We start from the raw sequence: 17,532 nt of genomic DNA, 5'->3' as shown, positions 1-17,532 counted from the left end.
ATGCTACGACCAACCTGTAATAAATGTGGCCATCGCAAGGGTTCTTGTTGATAAATTTGTTCAAACACAACTGCAGCTTCAGCTGCTCCTTTAGTTGATAGTGGTTCTGCTTCTTTATATCTACGCATATTTGTATGTGCGTGATTCATGTCTTTTTAACAGTATCATGAGGTAAAAATAAAATATCTGCTTGATGAACTTCATTTGGAGTGCTGACATCAAAATGTGCATACTGAATTTGTGTAGGTGGTGGTAAATAAATTTGCCATGTTGCCTGTCATGCTAACCAATTTGCAGCAACAGAACATGTGACATTTGCTGCATCAGCAAGTTCGCTAATTGCTGCTCTACCCCTCCAATATCCTCTTGGGCTATAATAAATCAATTCAATTATAATAATAATCAGTTGATTACTAACTGGGCCCTGATACTAGTTTACCTTTCATCGCAGATCTTACTAGGAAGCTAGCAAGTTTTTCTCAGATTTTTTTTGTGGGAATTTAATGAGTGAATAAATTTCACATCTGCAATATGTCTTTGTTGTAAATCCTTATTTTTATATGCTGCATCATGAATATGGCACGCTTGATCAATTGCATTTATTGGATACTCTGCAGGTCTTGGTCTTGTTCGTCAAGTTGGATATCAAGTCGAGTTCCAGGACCACAATAATTATATCCAGGAAGATGTTTTTCTCCTGGATACTTAGCCCATGAAGCTCCTGATAATTTTCCTAATGAAGCAGCGATATCACGAACTGTCTTCATACAAGACAAAATAAATGTATATTTTTTGTAAGACATTTCACACACTTGCCTGTAAGTGCAGACTTTTTATTTTTTGTTATTATTGTTGTTAATCCACTGGTGAAAGTGGGTGCTCTGCATCGAATGCAATATAAATCCATATTATTTATTATATTTGTACAAAATGGATGTCATTAATTTCTCAGCAACATGAAAACAAGAACCAGTAAAACATCTTCCAGCACTACTAAATTCTCTCAGAGCAACTTTCCATGTCAGACATAGTTCATCACTATAAAGATTTGTCCTTTTTTGCCGTGTTGAGATAAATAATATTTTAGTTTTACCAGTATTTACCACCATGCCATTGCATGTGCACCAGTTTTCCACTTTGTTTAGGGCATTCTGTAAAGAAATTTTGAGTTCTTGCTTTGTGTTTTGGATGTCTGACAATGTTGTGGCATCTGCATAGAGATCTGTAGGTGATGTTGAGTCTCTTAGTAAAAGTGGTAGGTCATTAATAAATAAAATAAATAGTAATGGACCTAGAATTGAGCCTTGTGGTACTCCATATATAATTGTTCCAGGTTCAGACAGAACATTATTTATGTAAACATGTTGTGTTCTCTCACTTAAATATGAAGTAAACGATCTAATTGTTCTTTCACCACTTTGGTAGATTTTCAGTTTCTTCAATATGGCCACCTTTACTAAGAACAGAAAATACTTTATCTAAAAATAAACACAGCAGAATATAACCTGCCAGGTCAGAAAATGTCCTGATGTTGTGGCCTTTTGATATGAGACCAATATTTTTTTTATATACCATCGAATATTGATGAAACAAGAAACTAGGAAGAGTTGTTTATACAAGATACAGGAACAACAGCAATGAAAGCAGTATCTACAAAAATCATTCTGTTGACCCAGATTTTTTGGTCAGCTTTTGTCTCTGGCTGTTATTCTGATGTCAGCAGTGAGTGATCATAGGGTCATGCGAACTTCTTGTTGAGAAATTAGTGTTATACCATTTTCTAGAATGGACCTCAGCTGTGACCTTGAATACATAAATCTTTGTATTTCTCCAGGTAAAAATAAAATGTTGGCTATACCTGCTTTTAACCTATTTTATCTTACAGACCAGAAAAGCATATGCAAGAGACTGATGTCTGTCATTCATCTTTTAATTAGCACAAGTTGTTGTTACTCCTCTAAAGCTACGTAGACAATTGACATGAAAGTTTGCATGCATACTTGTCCCAAGGTCTTGTCTGTCCTCAATGAAAATGTTACTGCTGAGGCTTCCTGTATGGTCACTTTCAACATTTTGTTATCACTGTTCTTCTGAACAAATGGCTATATCAACATAGCATTTTCACTGAAAGACTTCATGTGTTATCTAGTTGGTGTTGAATGAAAATGGTGCTGATATTCACTATAGTCACTATTGCAGTCAACATGACAATGTTGTCAATACTGCTCCAGAACATAAAGTTATATCATCTTGGGGTTTTCACCAGAAGACTCCATTATGGTGTGTAGTTGGTCCTAAATGTGAAACTGACCTCAAAAATGCTGCAGTTATGGCAAGCTTGAAGATGTTATCAAACCTGCTATTCCAGGATGTATTGCCATAGTAACATGGAGTTTTTACCAGAAGAGTTATAATGATGTCTTGGTCCTAAGCGAAAATGGTGTCAATTTTAAATCTAATATTACTGCCATGGTAGCCATCTTGAAATTCTTATCACTGCTTCTTCATGACTTGATATGATTTCACCATAAGATTGATGATGATGGCTAATTGGTCATAAATGAAAATCATGCCAATATGACCTCCAATTTGCCCATTTTACTGTTTCGTCTACAGAGAGATGATCATAATTACAAATGGGTTTTCACCAAAATTCTTGTGATGTCTCGTTAGTACCAAATGAAACTGATGCTAGTCTAACATCCAGTATGGTCATATGACCATCTTGAAAATCATATTAGCATTGCTTCTGAATGGAAAGCAATATCAACATGGAGTCTTCACTTAAAATATCTAGTTTGTCTTAATGAAAATGCTGCCATTCTTACACCCAGTATGGCTACCATGTTGTCCATTTTGAAACTCGTTAATGTTACTCCTGCTGAATGAATGGTGATGTTGACATCAGGTTTTCGACACAAAAATATAAAAATCTCAGGTTTGTCCTAAATGAGAATGGTGCCAATTACTTTAATATGGTTGTCTTGCCATTTGCAAATCTTATCACTGTAGATTATATTAGAGATGGTATCACAACTTGTCAGTTAAAATGAAGAAATGATCATATCTTGGATTCTCGGAAATTATTTTCAGCCTGTATGATAACAACAGTCCCTTTGATTTACTCTTATTCATTATGCAAACCAAATAGTTATTTTTTTAAAAGTCATTAGTTCTGGGCTTGAAAAAGAGGCTGATTTTTTTAATTTATATCCGTGATAAACTTTTACTTAAAATCAACTTAAAAATGTTTGACCTTTTTAGACTTTGTTTTCAGGGGAAAAAATGAAGCTGTCATTGCCAGCAGAGGAGGTGGCAACATTTTATGCCAGAATGTTAGATCATGATTATACATCTCGTGATGTTTTTAACAATAACTTCTTCAAAGATTGGAGAAAGGTTAGTTTGAGAACATTTTCAGTTTTCTAAAAGGTATTTGTAGATACTTTTCAGTCATACCGACTGATAGAGTAATCTCTACTTTCATTTTTTTAAATGGTATTATTTACATTTTCCCACACTAATCAATATAATTGTTGGTCATTTACAGAGTTTGGTTAATTGCAGGTCAGTTTTTACATGTGCCATATGTATTCCAGCTTAGACTATATTTAAACATTTTTAAAATCAGAGTGAAATTGAAATTTTAGCAGATTTGATCTTTTGGCAAAGACCCCTCCACCCTTATGTGACTCAGAATGAACAAGCCAAGGGTATGTCTCATCTGTATGGTGACCCAGGGCTTCGATTAAATTGATAATTTATGGCATCCTGAGGACACCCCACATTTGAATTGTATAGGTTCCTTACAAGATTTTAAAGGGTCCCACTTTATAGTTTCTACAGTAAGTTGTGTGTGTGTGTGTGTAAGAGAGAGAGAGAGGTCTCACTAGAATTTTGGTGACAATAGGAGTTCCACCAGCAAAAGTTGAAGTCAGCTCTCACAAGCATGTTGGGCATGCATGAAGTGGATAAATGTCCATTATAATGCCAGGAATAAAGAGACACAAAACCTAGCTAAATCAGTTTTACTTATTTGTAATTCCTTAAACATTCATGTAGTAAAATTGATATCCAGTCAGTTTTTCTGGGAACATGCTACACAAGACTGTTATTTAGACAGTAATATGATGTACCCTCTAAAACAAAAAGGCATCTTAATTACAGAACTGGATGATTGTTAATTTAATTTTAAATTTTGCTCAATCACGAGTGCTGTAATACATTACTCTCATATTCTTCTTTTAAAGTCTGTAAAACCGTGTTGATTTGTCCTTTTTTCTGATCTGACATTTTTTTCAAAAAGTTTGCAAGATCCATCTGCTCTAACATTTTCCATAACATCCACAAATCACACTGTAAAGAGTATTGCTTATAATCTGGTTCCTTTTTCCATAAAACCATAGACTGGTCCATTACCTAATTTTATTATGAATATAATAAATCTTTGAGGGTAAGTTCAGATTGATGAAACCCGTCTGTTTTCTTGGAACTAAAATGGGTCATGTACAGTTGCAATCAATAGAAAACATGGAAATTTCTTACGCATTAGTGATTTTTTAAAGCAGATTCTCAAATTTATACAAGTGGAATTAAAGAGATAATAACTAAAAATGATATACCCAACTTTTTACTGATTTTTATTTATTTTATTTTTTTAATTTGCCAAAACAGCGTAATCGATATACTGGAGAACAGAAAACATAATTGGTTGTTGAAAAAAATAAGGTGTAATGATTATGACAAAAGCATAATGGCTGGCATGTATACATTTAACCCTCAAAATCCTTATCCAAATTTGCCAATGGCATTTTGTCCAATTCTCTTCATGAAAGAAACAAATGGTAGTGATATTTATTATCATAGGGTTTATCTTCTAATTTAATTTGAATCCTTAGCATGTCGTCCTTTCGAGACCATATTAACTATACTTATTCAGCTAGACTCGAAAATGAACACAATGCATAATTAATGAGCAAGACCTCAACAGACAGCATAGAAGAACCTTGTGACCTCTGTTTTGAGAAACCTTGACCTTTTCTGCAAGCTTGAAATCGACTTGGTCAACAATTTTTATTGCATCCTTCAGGACTCTTAGGCTGGGGTTTTAATGCGTCATTTTTAATTTAATTGCGTCAGGGACTCACATTTGTGCTTATCGGAAGCCCTGGTGATCATATGGTAGGATAATACTATCAAGTTCAGTGAATTTTCTAGTGTTAAAGTAAAAACATTCGTGAATTGTAATTTAATTGATTAAATACAGTTTGAGTAATACACAGTGCATCCTTCTCTGGCTCCTTGTTGGGCCCCAGCTCTTTGTCTACTAGGGTTTCTCTGCGCAGTTATGATGTCATTGCAGGCAGTATATGTTAATAAGCTAGTAACTAGATATGTTGTCATGTTAAACCAATCAGATGACTGAGTTGGAGCATGTGATTAAACATTGTCAGTTGTTTGAGGCCATCATAGAGCAACTGGGTTGCCAGTAGAGATGTGCTTTTCAGTGTCGACGATGCATTTAACTCAAAATTATCTGTGGAAAGAACCACCCGCCTCCCCTCCTTTCACCATGTCATTTATTTGGGACATTTCTTGCATAATTTGGGACATTTCTTGCATAGCATACTGTTCCCATTCTGTTCTGGGGGGCCATTGCAAGTTCATACATTCACAACTTTTGCTTTTTTAACCTCAAGTTGTGTCGGTACTTAAATATACCCAACTATTAGGCCACATATACTAAATACATGCTTCCTATGGTGCCTGTATGGAGTATCGGCTGATGTTTGTTATCATGGCAATCCTCAGGATCAGACTTATTGAATTTCGGTTATCATTGTTCCCATATAACTTGTATCAGCCCCTTGCAGCTTCACACACAGGTGTTGAACACTCTTCACAACACGACAAACTCCCCATCCTGAAGTATTCCCATGGAACAAGGGTCATTGCCAAGTTTCATGCATTCACAACTTTGCTTTTGAATCCATTTTGTGTCAGTACTTAAATGTACTCAACTATTATGCCCATATATACTTCATACCCGTTTCCTACGGTGCATGCATGGAGTATTGGCTGATATTTGTTATCATAGCATCCTCAGGATCAGACTTATCAAGTTTCGGTTATCAGTGTCCCTATATACCTCGCATAAGCCCCTTGCAGCTCCACATACAGGTGTCAGACACTCATCACAACCCCACAGACTCCCCAGGTATCTCTTCCTAAGTATTCCTATAGAACAAATTCAGAGCTGGGCTGGTGCAGGGTGCTGTGACAGGATTTGCCTCCGTTATGCCAAAGATTATTTTATATATACAATAAAGTGTTTATTGAACCTGTGTATTTTATGTTATTTAAATGAATTTATTGAGACCCTGCAAATTACTTCATAGTATCCTCCATAATTTGTTATAAAAATGCATGTATGAAGTATAGTCAGCCTATTGTACTACTTCCATTATCAGTGTCATCATTGGCATTGGCAACCACACAGATAAAAGCATGTACATTTTTTGTACACTCGCACTGAATGTCAGCCACAAAGATGTCAACATTTTAGGAAATGTTGAATGGGTACCCATCGATCCTAATGATCGATTACCCGGGTACCTGATCAAAGGGAACTTATATTAAATGTGAACCTGAACTGCTTTGTTATAAATTCATACATGCCAACCCAACCCTCCCCCACCCCCAAATTATAAGTGAAATTATTCTTAATATGAGTGGCAAAAAAGTACAGTCTGAGCATAAAAAGAGTAATCTATATAGTACATGCCACAATTACAGAAAACTATTTATTAAAAAAAAAAAGATTTAAATTTGCTACTTACCTGGATCTGCAGAGTTAAAATACTTATCACAAAATGGCTAAATCCATGTGGGTTAATACAAGAATATAGACTCAAAACAAAATGATAAATTATTTATACACAACATTCACTTTAACTAGTAAACACTACATGTTTGACTTTCACTGAAAGGTCATAAAGTCAAGCCCACAAATTCTGAATGCTGTATTACATGTATAATTAATCTCTAAAAAATTTTAAAGCGCTATTTATTTTGTCCTTTTCCTGATGCAGGATGTTCTTCAGTTTAACAAAATCCATCCTCTAACATTTTTTTAGTCCTATAAGATCCATGAGTTAAATTGATAAAGCCAGTTTCATTTCATATTTGGCACAATTTTTAAAAACAAATTAGAATGATCTACTACTTTAGTGTTTTTCAAACTTTAATAAATCTGTGACATGTGGTTTCAGATTCAAGAAGCCCATCTGTTTCCTTGGAAACATGTCATGTACAGTGACTATATTAGAAAATAAGGAAACTGTTTGACATTCATCGCCACAAGTTTGCACACATCAAAAATATAACTTCAGTAGACGGTGGCCTATGGTGGATCAATGTCACATGATATAAGCTTCAAACTGTACTCATTATTCTGTGTCTCACTCGCTCCTGACATCACCAGATATAATCTTTGATATGAACATGGAAACAAGTTTTTGGGGGTTTTTTTTACATGAAATGGTGTACCCTGTAACTAATTATATTACCTGAGTGATCATGAATGGCAAGTACCTGGGTACCTATTGACACCTTTAGTCAGTCACAGTCTTATGTAATGAGCAACAGTTTGGAGTGGGTTTTATAGTGCCTACCCAGGGTAGGGGGCTAAATTTTTAGATATATAACTTAGTACATATGTACATTATTTGTACATTCTTTGTCAAATTTTTGCATTTTGCTCATTTTTTTTTTGTGCACACTTTATAATACTTGTATACCTGGAATCATGAAACTTAAAGGGATGCATCTTGACGAGCACTACATATTCATCATAACTGTATGTCACTGTGGTGTAAATTTTTTGCTTCACTGACTGACTAGATTTTGAGTGCATTTTTTTTTCTCAAGATATGTACATGATAGAATCATCAAACTGAATGATTTTGTGTATCTCTATTTGTACCATCAAACTGAATGATTTTATGTATCTCTATTTGTATCATCAAACTGAATGATTTTATGTATCTCTATTTGTACCATCAAACTGAATGATTTTGTGTATCTCTATTTGTACCATGCCCTTACAACAAAAAGGATGGTTATTGACCTACATTTTACAGTTTATTGACTTGGTTCATAACAAACCAGGTTTTTTTTCAGCCTGTATGTATATTGTTATACCTATATTGATGACAGTTAGTGAGGGGTACATCTAGAGGAGTATGACCTATATTTCATGCTTCATTAATACAAATTGTATTTTTAAAAAACCCATAAAACTGCTTCTTGAAAGTTGCTGAAAAGAATTTGACCAAAATTGACAGAAAGTATCCTGGCATGAATGGCTTTTAAATTTTACAATGATGTCGATCCACCCCACACAAGAAAGGCAACATTTGTTAAAAATAGAAAAACCTTGTCAAGATTATATATTAGATGGTGTCCAACAGAATTTAACTAAATAAAGGGCTTTCAGGTTTGTATTAATGGTGTTGATTCACCATCAAATATGGTAACTGTAACTACAGATAGAAAAACCTTTAAATTCTCAAAAATAGCTTCACAGAATATTACCAAATTTAACAAAAATCATCATTGAATTATAGCCTTTAAAGTTAATACAAAAAATGTTACTTGAAAAAAGCTCCCAAAATTGGGATAATATAATTTGATCAAATTTTAAGGCCTTTCATATCAATTCCAATGATGCCAGTTTGCAGTACAATATGGCTGCATATTCTATAAGTCGAAACAAAAATTTATAGTCTTGTCTGAAGAAACAAAATGCTGAACAGAATTTGAAAAACCTGGACAGAAAACACCTTGATTTAAGGGCCTTTCCAATGATAGTGATGTGCAATCAGATGAAGATACCAAAAGAGAGAAACCATGAGAGATTGCTTTCATAGTTTATGCAATCAACAGCATTGAAATAAAATTGTACACAAAGCATCCTACTAGCCTGCACTTGCATTTGGTTGTTAGGCAGACAACAGCCAGGTGTGTGATATTAGGCCCACTTGAGCCTCTTTGTGGCTGTAGATAATCGTTCAAGTGTTAGTGGTGGTAGCTCACATTTGGCTATTAGACAGATGCCAAACAGGTAAGCATATGATGTAATGTTGGAGGTATATACAGTATTATTCAACTCATTTTATAAATGTATGTAATAAATGCTACAGGATATACTCTATATCAGATGATGACTCCAGAAGAGAAGAGTAAAATCAGAGACCTGAAGAAATGCAACTTTAAGGAAATGTATGAGTATTTCAAAACAAAATCTGAAGAAAGGAAAAATATGTCAGAGGAGGAGAAAAAGGTATTACTGTATTATTTACATATATTTAATTTTTTTTCCTTCCTTGTCTCCAAAGAACATAAATGTTTTCAAACTGCAAATACTAGTAGCAGGTCAGGAATTTTGTTCAACCTGTGAAGCATTGTTGTTGTGGGGTTTAACACCATTTTTCAGCACGCGATAGGCTATACATGGCTGCCAGTATTAATGGTGGAGGAAGAACCCGGAAAAACGCCGGAAAGAACCACCGACCCACGAGAAGCTACTGGCAAGCTTTCTCACATACCCACATTGGCTGAATCCTAGACTTGAACTGCCGCAGACAGAGGTGAGATGGCAGTGATCTGTAACGAAGAGTGCTTTAGACCACTCGGCCGCTCGGGGCCCCCCTGTGAAGCATAGGCAATATGTACATTTTATTTTTTGCCAGACTGTCATTTTGAAGATCCATTTTTACAGACCAGAAGAGCTTATTTGAGGGCATGTTCTTCATCTGTGTGTCTTCTATTTGCAAAACTTTTTTGTTTGATATTCCTTATAAGACTGTTAGGATTGCCATGAAACTTTACACACACATTCATCCCAAAGTGTAATAGGTCCTTAATAAAAATGGTACCACTCAGACATTAATTATGTCTGCTATGTTGGCCGTCTTAAGAAATGTTATGGCTTCTCCTGAACAGCTGGTAATATCAACATGTTGTCACTTAAAAAAAAACAATTTATTCTGTCTGGTTGGTTTTAAATGAAGTTCATGTTGATCTGACTTCAGAAATGGCTGACGAGGTTTTCATATTGACTTACAGCGATTTCTATTTAGTCCCTGATGAAAATTGTACCAATCTGACATTCAGTATGGTTATTTTGAAATCTTGTTATCTCGAATCTGACAGAATGTTTTTTTTCTCTAATGTCTTCTTTTGTTGTATAGTTTGTCAGAGTCATGGTGACTAATTTGGTAAGACATTGGAATTGTGACCAGAAGATTGCAGGTTCTGTTCCTACTGTCAGATCAACTACAGTGATATGACCTTGGGCAAATCACTTTACTTGTTTCTGCACAATATAGTCATAAAAGAGTTGCTGTTTTATAAAACATACCAAAAAAAGAACATTAAAAAAGGAAATGAAATGATATGACCTCCAATATGACTATGACCATCCTTAAAATTGTCTTATTACCACTTTTCTAAACAGATGGTCTTAGCAGTGTAGGGTTTTTCCTTGAAGACTTTTTATGATATGTAGTTGATCCTACATGAAATATCTGATGATAAGACTTCAAACATGGCTGCCCTAGTGGCAATCTTGTAAACCTTGTTATGACTATTTCTTCTGATTGGATGGTCATATTGACGGCTTTTTCACTGCAGGACTTTGTATGGTGTCAGGTTTGGATGCTAAATAAAAATGGTGCAGATTAAATCTCCCAGTGGTTGCCATGGCAGTCATCCTAAAAAGTTTAAGCTACTTCTAAACAAATAGTTATAGAGACATGAGGATTTTCACTGAAATATTCCTTATGATATCTAGTTGGGCCAGAGTGAAAATGATGCTGATTTAATCTCAAGACAGTGGGCATGAGGTTTTCATTCAAATGCTTCTTACTCTGTGTTTTTCTAAATGAAATGGTACCAGTTTGACCACCCAGAATGTGAAAATAACATTACAGCTATTGCTTCTGAACATATGGCCATAGCAGCATGTTTTAATATATGTTTTTGTTTTCAAAACCCCAAAACAATCCTTTCTTAAAATAGATAGTTGTTCCTTGATTAAAATGATGCTGACTGAGCCTCATAAATGCTGACCATGATTGCCAGAATACAAATCTTTCATTTGATACTTCTGTGTAGATGCTCTTATTTACACTACTTTCATTAAAACACTGAACAAAAATGATACTCATCTGACATACAACATGACACCACACTTCTGTGAAGTAGTTGAACACCAGACCTACTTGACTGTGAGGTCAAGTCAGCAGTCATTTTTTGCATATTTGTATTACACTGACATTATTAACACTTGTCAATTAATTTTGACCTGACTTTGTGTTTAATTGCATTCTGTTATTACACTAGGGTCTTGAAGTACATAACAAGAAAGAACAAAACATACAAGTTTTGTAATATTGAAAAATAAAATGTTATTTTCCTAAAATAGAATGTGAAAGATTTGAAAATAACTTAAAGTTTGGTGAACAGATTTCTAAAATCCTAAATTTCTGTCAATTCCAATAGTTCAGAGTAATTTGAATGATTTCCAAAGGTATTTAGAATGATGTCACTACTGTACTGATATGTCAGTGGTACAAAAGAAATTACTGAGATAATCTTAAAATGTCTTTAAATGAATTCACAGTAATTCCTTACAGCAAAAAATTATGTATCTCCAAATAGTCAAAATTGTTGTTGGTGTTGTTGTTTTAGGGTTTAACGCCATTTTTCAGCACAAGATAGACTATACATGGCCACCAGTATAAATGGAGGAGGAAAAACCCAGGAAAACCCCGGAAAGAACCACCGACCCACGAGAAGCTACTGGCAAGCTTTGTTACATACCCACAGTGGCCAATATTTCAAAATACTTGATCAGTGAAAAGCATTAGCTGTTTCAATTCTAACTAAATAAAAAAAGTAGGCCACGCTAGCTTTACCAGAACTTGTTTTCTTGTCTGATCAAATGATGTTTGTACTTGACAGTACGACTTAACCTAGAAACTTATTTAATACATGACTCATCTTACAGTTCAAACTACAATCATAGGATTTTAGCATTAAAAATGTCTTTAATTAAATGACTCTTGTGAAAACTTATGAAATTATTATACATAATATAGATACACATATCAATTCCAATAAGCAACTTGATAGTGAGTTCTCAGGACTTTAGCTTTTCTGGCTTGTGAGCATGATAAAAAGTATAAATGCATTTTTATAAAACCCAGTTGATGTGAAGAATACCTTGAATGATGCATTTTCAGTAAGTCACAAATCACAAAGCTATTTACTTAGATGCTTTGGCTGCACTTTTGATTGACACAGAAATAGGACTGATTAAATTATGATTTTGTGGTGAGAGTCTTCCATTTGAAAGATGAGATAGTCTTGATAAATAATTGCAAAGATTATAGTCTTAACAAGTAACTCATTCAACAGGGTTCTTTGAACATTTGTCAGGAACATTTCAGGCATGCAATATGGTTAATGAGAAGTGTCATGCACTGGGTTCTGTGACCTATATTTAATGCTTCAGTGACTTTTAGTTGACCAGGTTTCCACATTCCACAACCAATTTTGAATGCTGTGTATGTTTTAACAGAAAATCAAGGCACAGAATGAAGCTATTCAGAAGGAATATGGCGTCTGTATGATGGATGGACACAAAGAAAAAATTGGAAATTTCAGACTTGAACCTCCTGGACTTTTCAGAGGCAGAGGGGATCATCCTAAGCAGGGAATGTTGAAGATGAGAATAAATCCTGAAGATGTCATAATCAACTGCAGCAGGTACATAGTAGCTGAACATTCAAAACATTTAAAAGTTTTAATTGGTTGATTTGAATTTGATCAAAATTTGGTATTTTCACTTCATTGTGTTTTGATTGTTGATTTTAATACATCACGATGACCATGTTCATGTTCCATTATGAAGTACTTGGTGTCAAATTTCAAAAAAAATGTTAAGATAACTACTCCACTTGTTTTGATAATGCAATATTTGTTATTTCTTTGAAAATGTGGTTTGCATTAAAAATTGTGTATTAGAAATTCCTTTTTGTGTTTTTTACAAAGGGGAATAGAATTGCCTGGATAGCTACAGTTTAAAGATTGTATCAAATCAATGCAACAAAGAGTGAAAGGCAATGTTTTGTTTCAAAATCTGATCATCCGAGTTGAACAGAACCAAGAAACCCACCTATTTCACTTTTTCAGCTTTTAAACATTTTTCGTATTTCAGAATTGTTGACTGTCTAAATTTTTTTAATGTACCAGGGCGAGTTCAGATCATAGAGTTTTAGTTCAGTTTGTATTGGCACTTTTCAGTGATTCCAAGATCCCACAGCCGCCAGCTGGTCACAGATGGAAGAAAGTTTTACATGATAACAAGGCAAGAAATTACAACTGATCTCCAATAAATTGCAGGAGAGTTAATTACAGACTTGAGGGTTACTGTTATTCTTTCATTGATCTTTTGTACTCCTCAGTTGCAGTCATAATCTTTAATTGCAGAGAAATACCAAGCTGAGTCATTGAAATATTGACCACTATATTGTCACAAAGAAGTAGTAAGTACTGTGATTTAAGAGGAGAGATCAAACAAAGAACATAGATTATTTTCCAAATCAATGGAAATAAATTGCAAATTTATCTAGACAGTGTTTTGAACTTATGAATGGCACATCAAACTTTAGTTGGTGTTCATTACTTAAACAAATCATGCCTAGTCAATGAATCATTGATCACTGTATAGTCACAAAGAAATGTCAAATACTCTGATTTAAAATGAGACATTGGATAAAGAACCACATTTATTTTTCCCCCAAAGAGTAAATAAATTGCAAATTTTATAGAATAACTTATTTATTAGTTACACAGTATGTATTAATGTTAATATGATGTGTTATATTGAACAGATTGAAAGTATTCATGATAGATAGTAAAACAGATTTCCAATCTTTTATATCTTTCTGGTTGAGGCACAGAAAAAGAAATGTACAAATGTATGTAAAAAGAAACTAGAACATAAGCAATCAAAGAACAGGACTGTTTAGGTTTGTAAGCATTAGTTGCATCTAAAACAAGGCTAAAAACAATATAGTTAAAATACAACAAATTCACTATTTCACAAGGATGTATGTGTGTTGGCAGCTTTAGTGCCATGATTCTCTCATCAGATCAGCCAAAACAAAAACTTTTCCTTTGCTCATTTCTACTGTAAACATGCACCCTCCCAAAAGTAGGGAAAATAGGTATAAAAAGTACATCAATCAGTTGGTAATGTTTGTATCACTTCCTATAATATAATTCAGCATGGTCAGTTGACATACACAGCAGTTTGAAATATTGACCCAGGATGTGGCTAGTTGGTGGTTAGGGTTTTCTTAACTATAAAAAATATAGCTTATTAAGTATTATATATCTGCACCTTGGCATGTCATCATTGGGGCTAGAAATTTTATTTGCTAACAGTTTTGTTATAATACTCCTTTGGGTCTAGCTACAGTGGTGTGTGAAATGCTGCCCATGGGTCTTCACTTGGAAACTTGAAATCACCTCCCAATGAATATTTATAGGTTTAAAGGTCATGAGATGAAATCAGACATATTCAAATCAGACCCCTGGAATAGGGGATTACCTCTGTGTTTGGAATCTCATTATGTAGCCATAGATACACTTACTGAATATGAAAAAACAAATAGATATAACTAAGTAATATTGCAACATTGGCCATTGGGTAAGGCATTACCCCATGTAGCATAGCTTGGAAGCTTTGAGATATGCATTGACATACCATTGACCCAATTCTGTTGTATCTGTTTATTCCTACTTTAGAGAGAACTTTTAGTTACTACATGGGCTATCAATAAAGTGTTGTAGTAATGACACTTGATCTCTAATGCCATCACCCTAGGTTCAGTTACCAAAGTATAGTTATTGATCCATGATGTTTACTTTTCACTGATCTTTTTTTTTAACTTGGGGTCAGCTTTAAACCGTGACCTAGCCTGGATTTCTCTGACAGAATCTAGTCTGTACTTTAAACTTCATTCAACAATCTGATTGGATTTGTTTAAGTTTGAGAAGTCAAATTTCTTCAGTTTAAAATTAAACTCTAAGGCATGCCCTGAATAGTATTTAGTGTAGATTGTTATAATTTATGGTACAATCAATGTAAATTAAATAAGCTTACTCAAAAATGATACCAGCATTCATCTTTTATTTTTCCATTTATTTTTTTTACCAAAGGTTACTTGGTTGGCCAATTGGACTGAGAACATACAGGGTCACACAAAGTATGTTATTTTGAATGCTGCATCCAGTTTGAAAGGAGAGAAGAATTTGCAGAAATACGAGATTGCACGAAGGTTACACAGAACTGTTGACAACATCCGAGCCCAGTACAGAGAAGACTGGAAGTCCAAAGAAATGTGGATACGACAGAGAGCTGTTGCTCTGTATTTCATTGACGAGGTAAATTTTAGTGTTTTTGGTTTGTTGTTTTCATGATGTGAAGTTTGAAATTGAACCAGAAAATGCCTGTTAAAATGTTAATTACTTCCAGTGGAGATAATCTATAAGCCTATAACAATTTTATGTACTAAGAGGCAAACAACTACATTTAATTTAAATAAATCCACCAGGTTGTTGAAGATCATGTTATGTATACTAAAGGATCATTGTGTCTCTACACAGTCTACTCATTCTGCTATAAGTGATAATGAGAATACTACACACCCTAGTAGGATCTGACCATCGTTCTACATTAATGACTATTAAGACTGATCTACTTCCCAGATTTGTTCCTTGCCCCAGTGAACTCTTATACTTGAAATACAACATCATTTGGTCAGACCTTACTTCTGATGAAAAACTGAATTATGCTCAGACATCTGTATTCTTATTAAACAAGATTGAGATCCCACATTGTGCTGTGAACTGTAATGACCATGGCTGCACTAACCAGGTGCATATGAAACAGATAAATGGATTATACACTGATATAGTAAAAGCTTTGTCGAACTCCAGTAATAGCTTGACTAGTAAATCCAAACATGTTCACTGGGTTATACCAGGCTGGAATGGCTGTGTCAAAGAACTGCACAACTTTGCATGAAATGCTTACCTTATGTGGCGTGATAACGTTAAACCTCGTCATGGCCATCTCAGTAACCAAATGTGCCAGACAAGAGCACAATTTAAGTATGCTCTTAGATTATGCAAGAAGGAGGAAGTTAAACATTGAGCAGACTCACTAGCATAAAAATTTGAAAATATCGACCAACGTTAATTCTGGGAGCAAGTTAAACAAAATGCTATGACTACTTCCAATAAACTACCAATTTACATTGATGGGAACCATGGTCAGAATAATATATGCAACATGTGGAAAAATCATTTCGAAGACTTAATGGTGTTAGAAATGAATCGAATAAGAAGCATGTGCTCTCATCATTGAATTCTGCTCATATTGATGTAATCACATTATCTGAGATCCAAAGTGCAATAACAAGACAAAAAGGTGGTAAATGTCCAGAATCAGATATTTTTGGTGTGGAACATTTCAAATTTTCAGATACTAGACTTCATGTGCTATTGATGATTTTATTTAGCTCTGTGTTTGTGCATAACTTTGTCCACTACCAAAAAGCAAAATTGGTAACCTGGCAGACAAAAATAACTTAAGACCTTAATCTCTTATGACTATTATTTCAAAAGTATTTGAATGCATCATACTGCAAAGATGTGAAGGCACAATCTCCAATAATCAGTTTGGTTTTAAAAAGCAGCATTCAACAGATTTATGCCTTTTGACTTTAAGGAAACTGTCAGGTATAGGCCAACACTGGTAAAGTACTGTAAATTAACTAGCCAGTGACATTGATTTTGGAATGTAAACAGGTATACTGCATCTTCAGGTGTGCCCAATGATTGCTTTTGAAATGACACATTCTCATGAAAGACATGATTAAAAACAGTAGTATTGTTTGATTACAATAATATTTACTCTTAACAAACTTGTTGAACTATAAATGTATTTGTGTTATTATTAACCTAGTTTGTGCAAAATATGGGAGTGTCTTTACCTAGGTACCCATATAATGTTTAGATTTACCTTGAGGAAAACTCATGGTGCATATAAGCTGGTGGTCGTGTAATACGTGTAATACACTCATGGAGAGACAGCCAAATTATTTAATATTATTCATGGATGCAGGCTTGATAATTCAGCATAACTAAATTGTGTAAAATATTAATAACATCAACACTTAACAAGATATATTAGGATGTGCATTTAAAGCAGTAAATATATATATATATATATATATATATATATATATATATATATATATATATATATTTACATACAACATTCAACTATTGGTCTTTGAAGTATTGAACTATTGTAAGAATGCATGACTAACAGAACAGAAACAAAAGATATTCAATTTATTAATGAATTTATTAAAATAATAAGACATGATA

The 17,532-nt window shown here is 34.1% G+C and overlaps 1 protein-coding gene across 1 annotated transcript in view; it reads left to right on the top strand.

Annotated features, from left to right (window-relative positions):
* LOC149782868 (DNA topoisomerase I, mitochondrial-like) overlaps positions 1-17,532 on the top strand; it is an 86,104-nt gene that overhangs the window by 46,449 nt on the left and 22,123 nt on the right. Inside the window, exons 6-10 of the mRNA XM_089934402.1 lie at positions 3,278-3,399; positions 9,221-9,343; positions 12,647-12,834; positions 13,372-13,435; positions 15,295-15,519. Of these exons, the coding sequence (XP_089790528.1) occupies positions 3,278-3,399; positions 9,221-9,343; positions 12,647-12,834; positions 13,372-13,435; positions 15,295-15,519 (722 nt within the window). The remainder of the gene's footprint in view (positions 1-3,277; positions 3,400-9,220; positions 9,344-12,646; positions 12,835-13,371; positions 13,436-15,294; positions 15,520-17,532) is intronic.

Source organism: Sinohyriopsis cumingii, chromosome 15 (assembly GCF_028554795.1).
Source record: "Sinohyriopsis cumingii isolate HCF-2022 chromosome 15, ASM2855479v2, whole genome shotgun sequence".
Taxonomy (NCBI): domain Eukaryota; kingdom Metazoa; phylum Mollusca; class Bivalvia; order Unionida; family Unionidae; genus Sinohyriopsis; species Sinohyriopsis cumingii.
The sequence above is the reverse complement of the archived record's forward strand: the minus strand, read 5'-3'. Positions and strand labels throughout refer to the sequence as shown.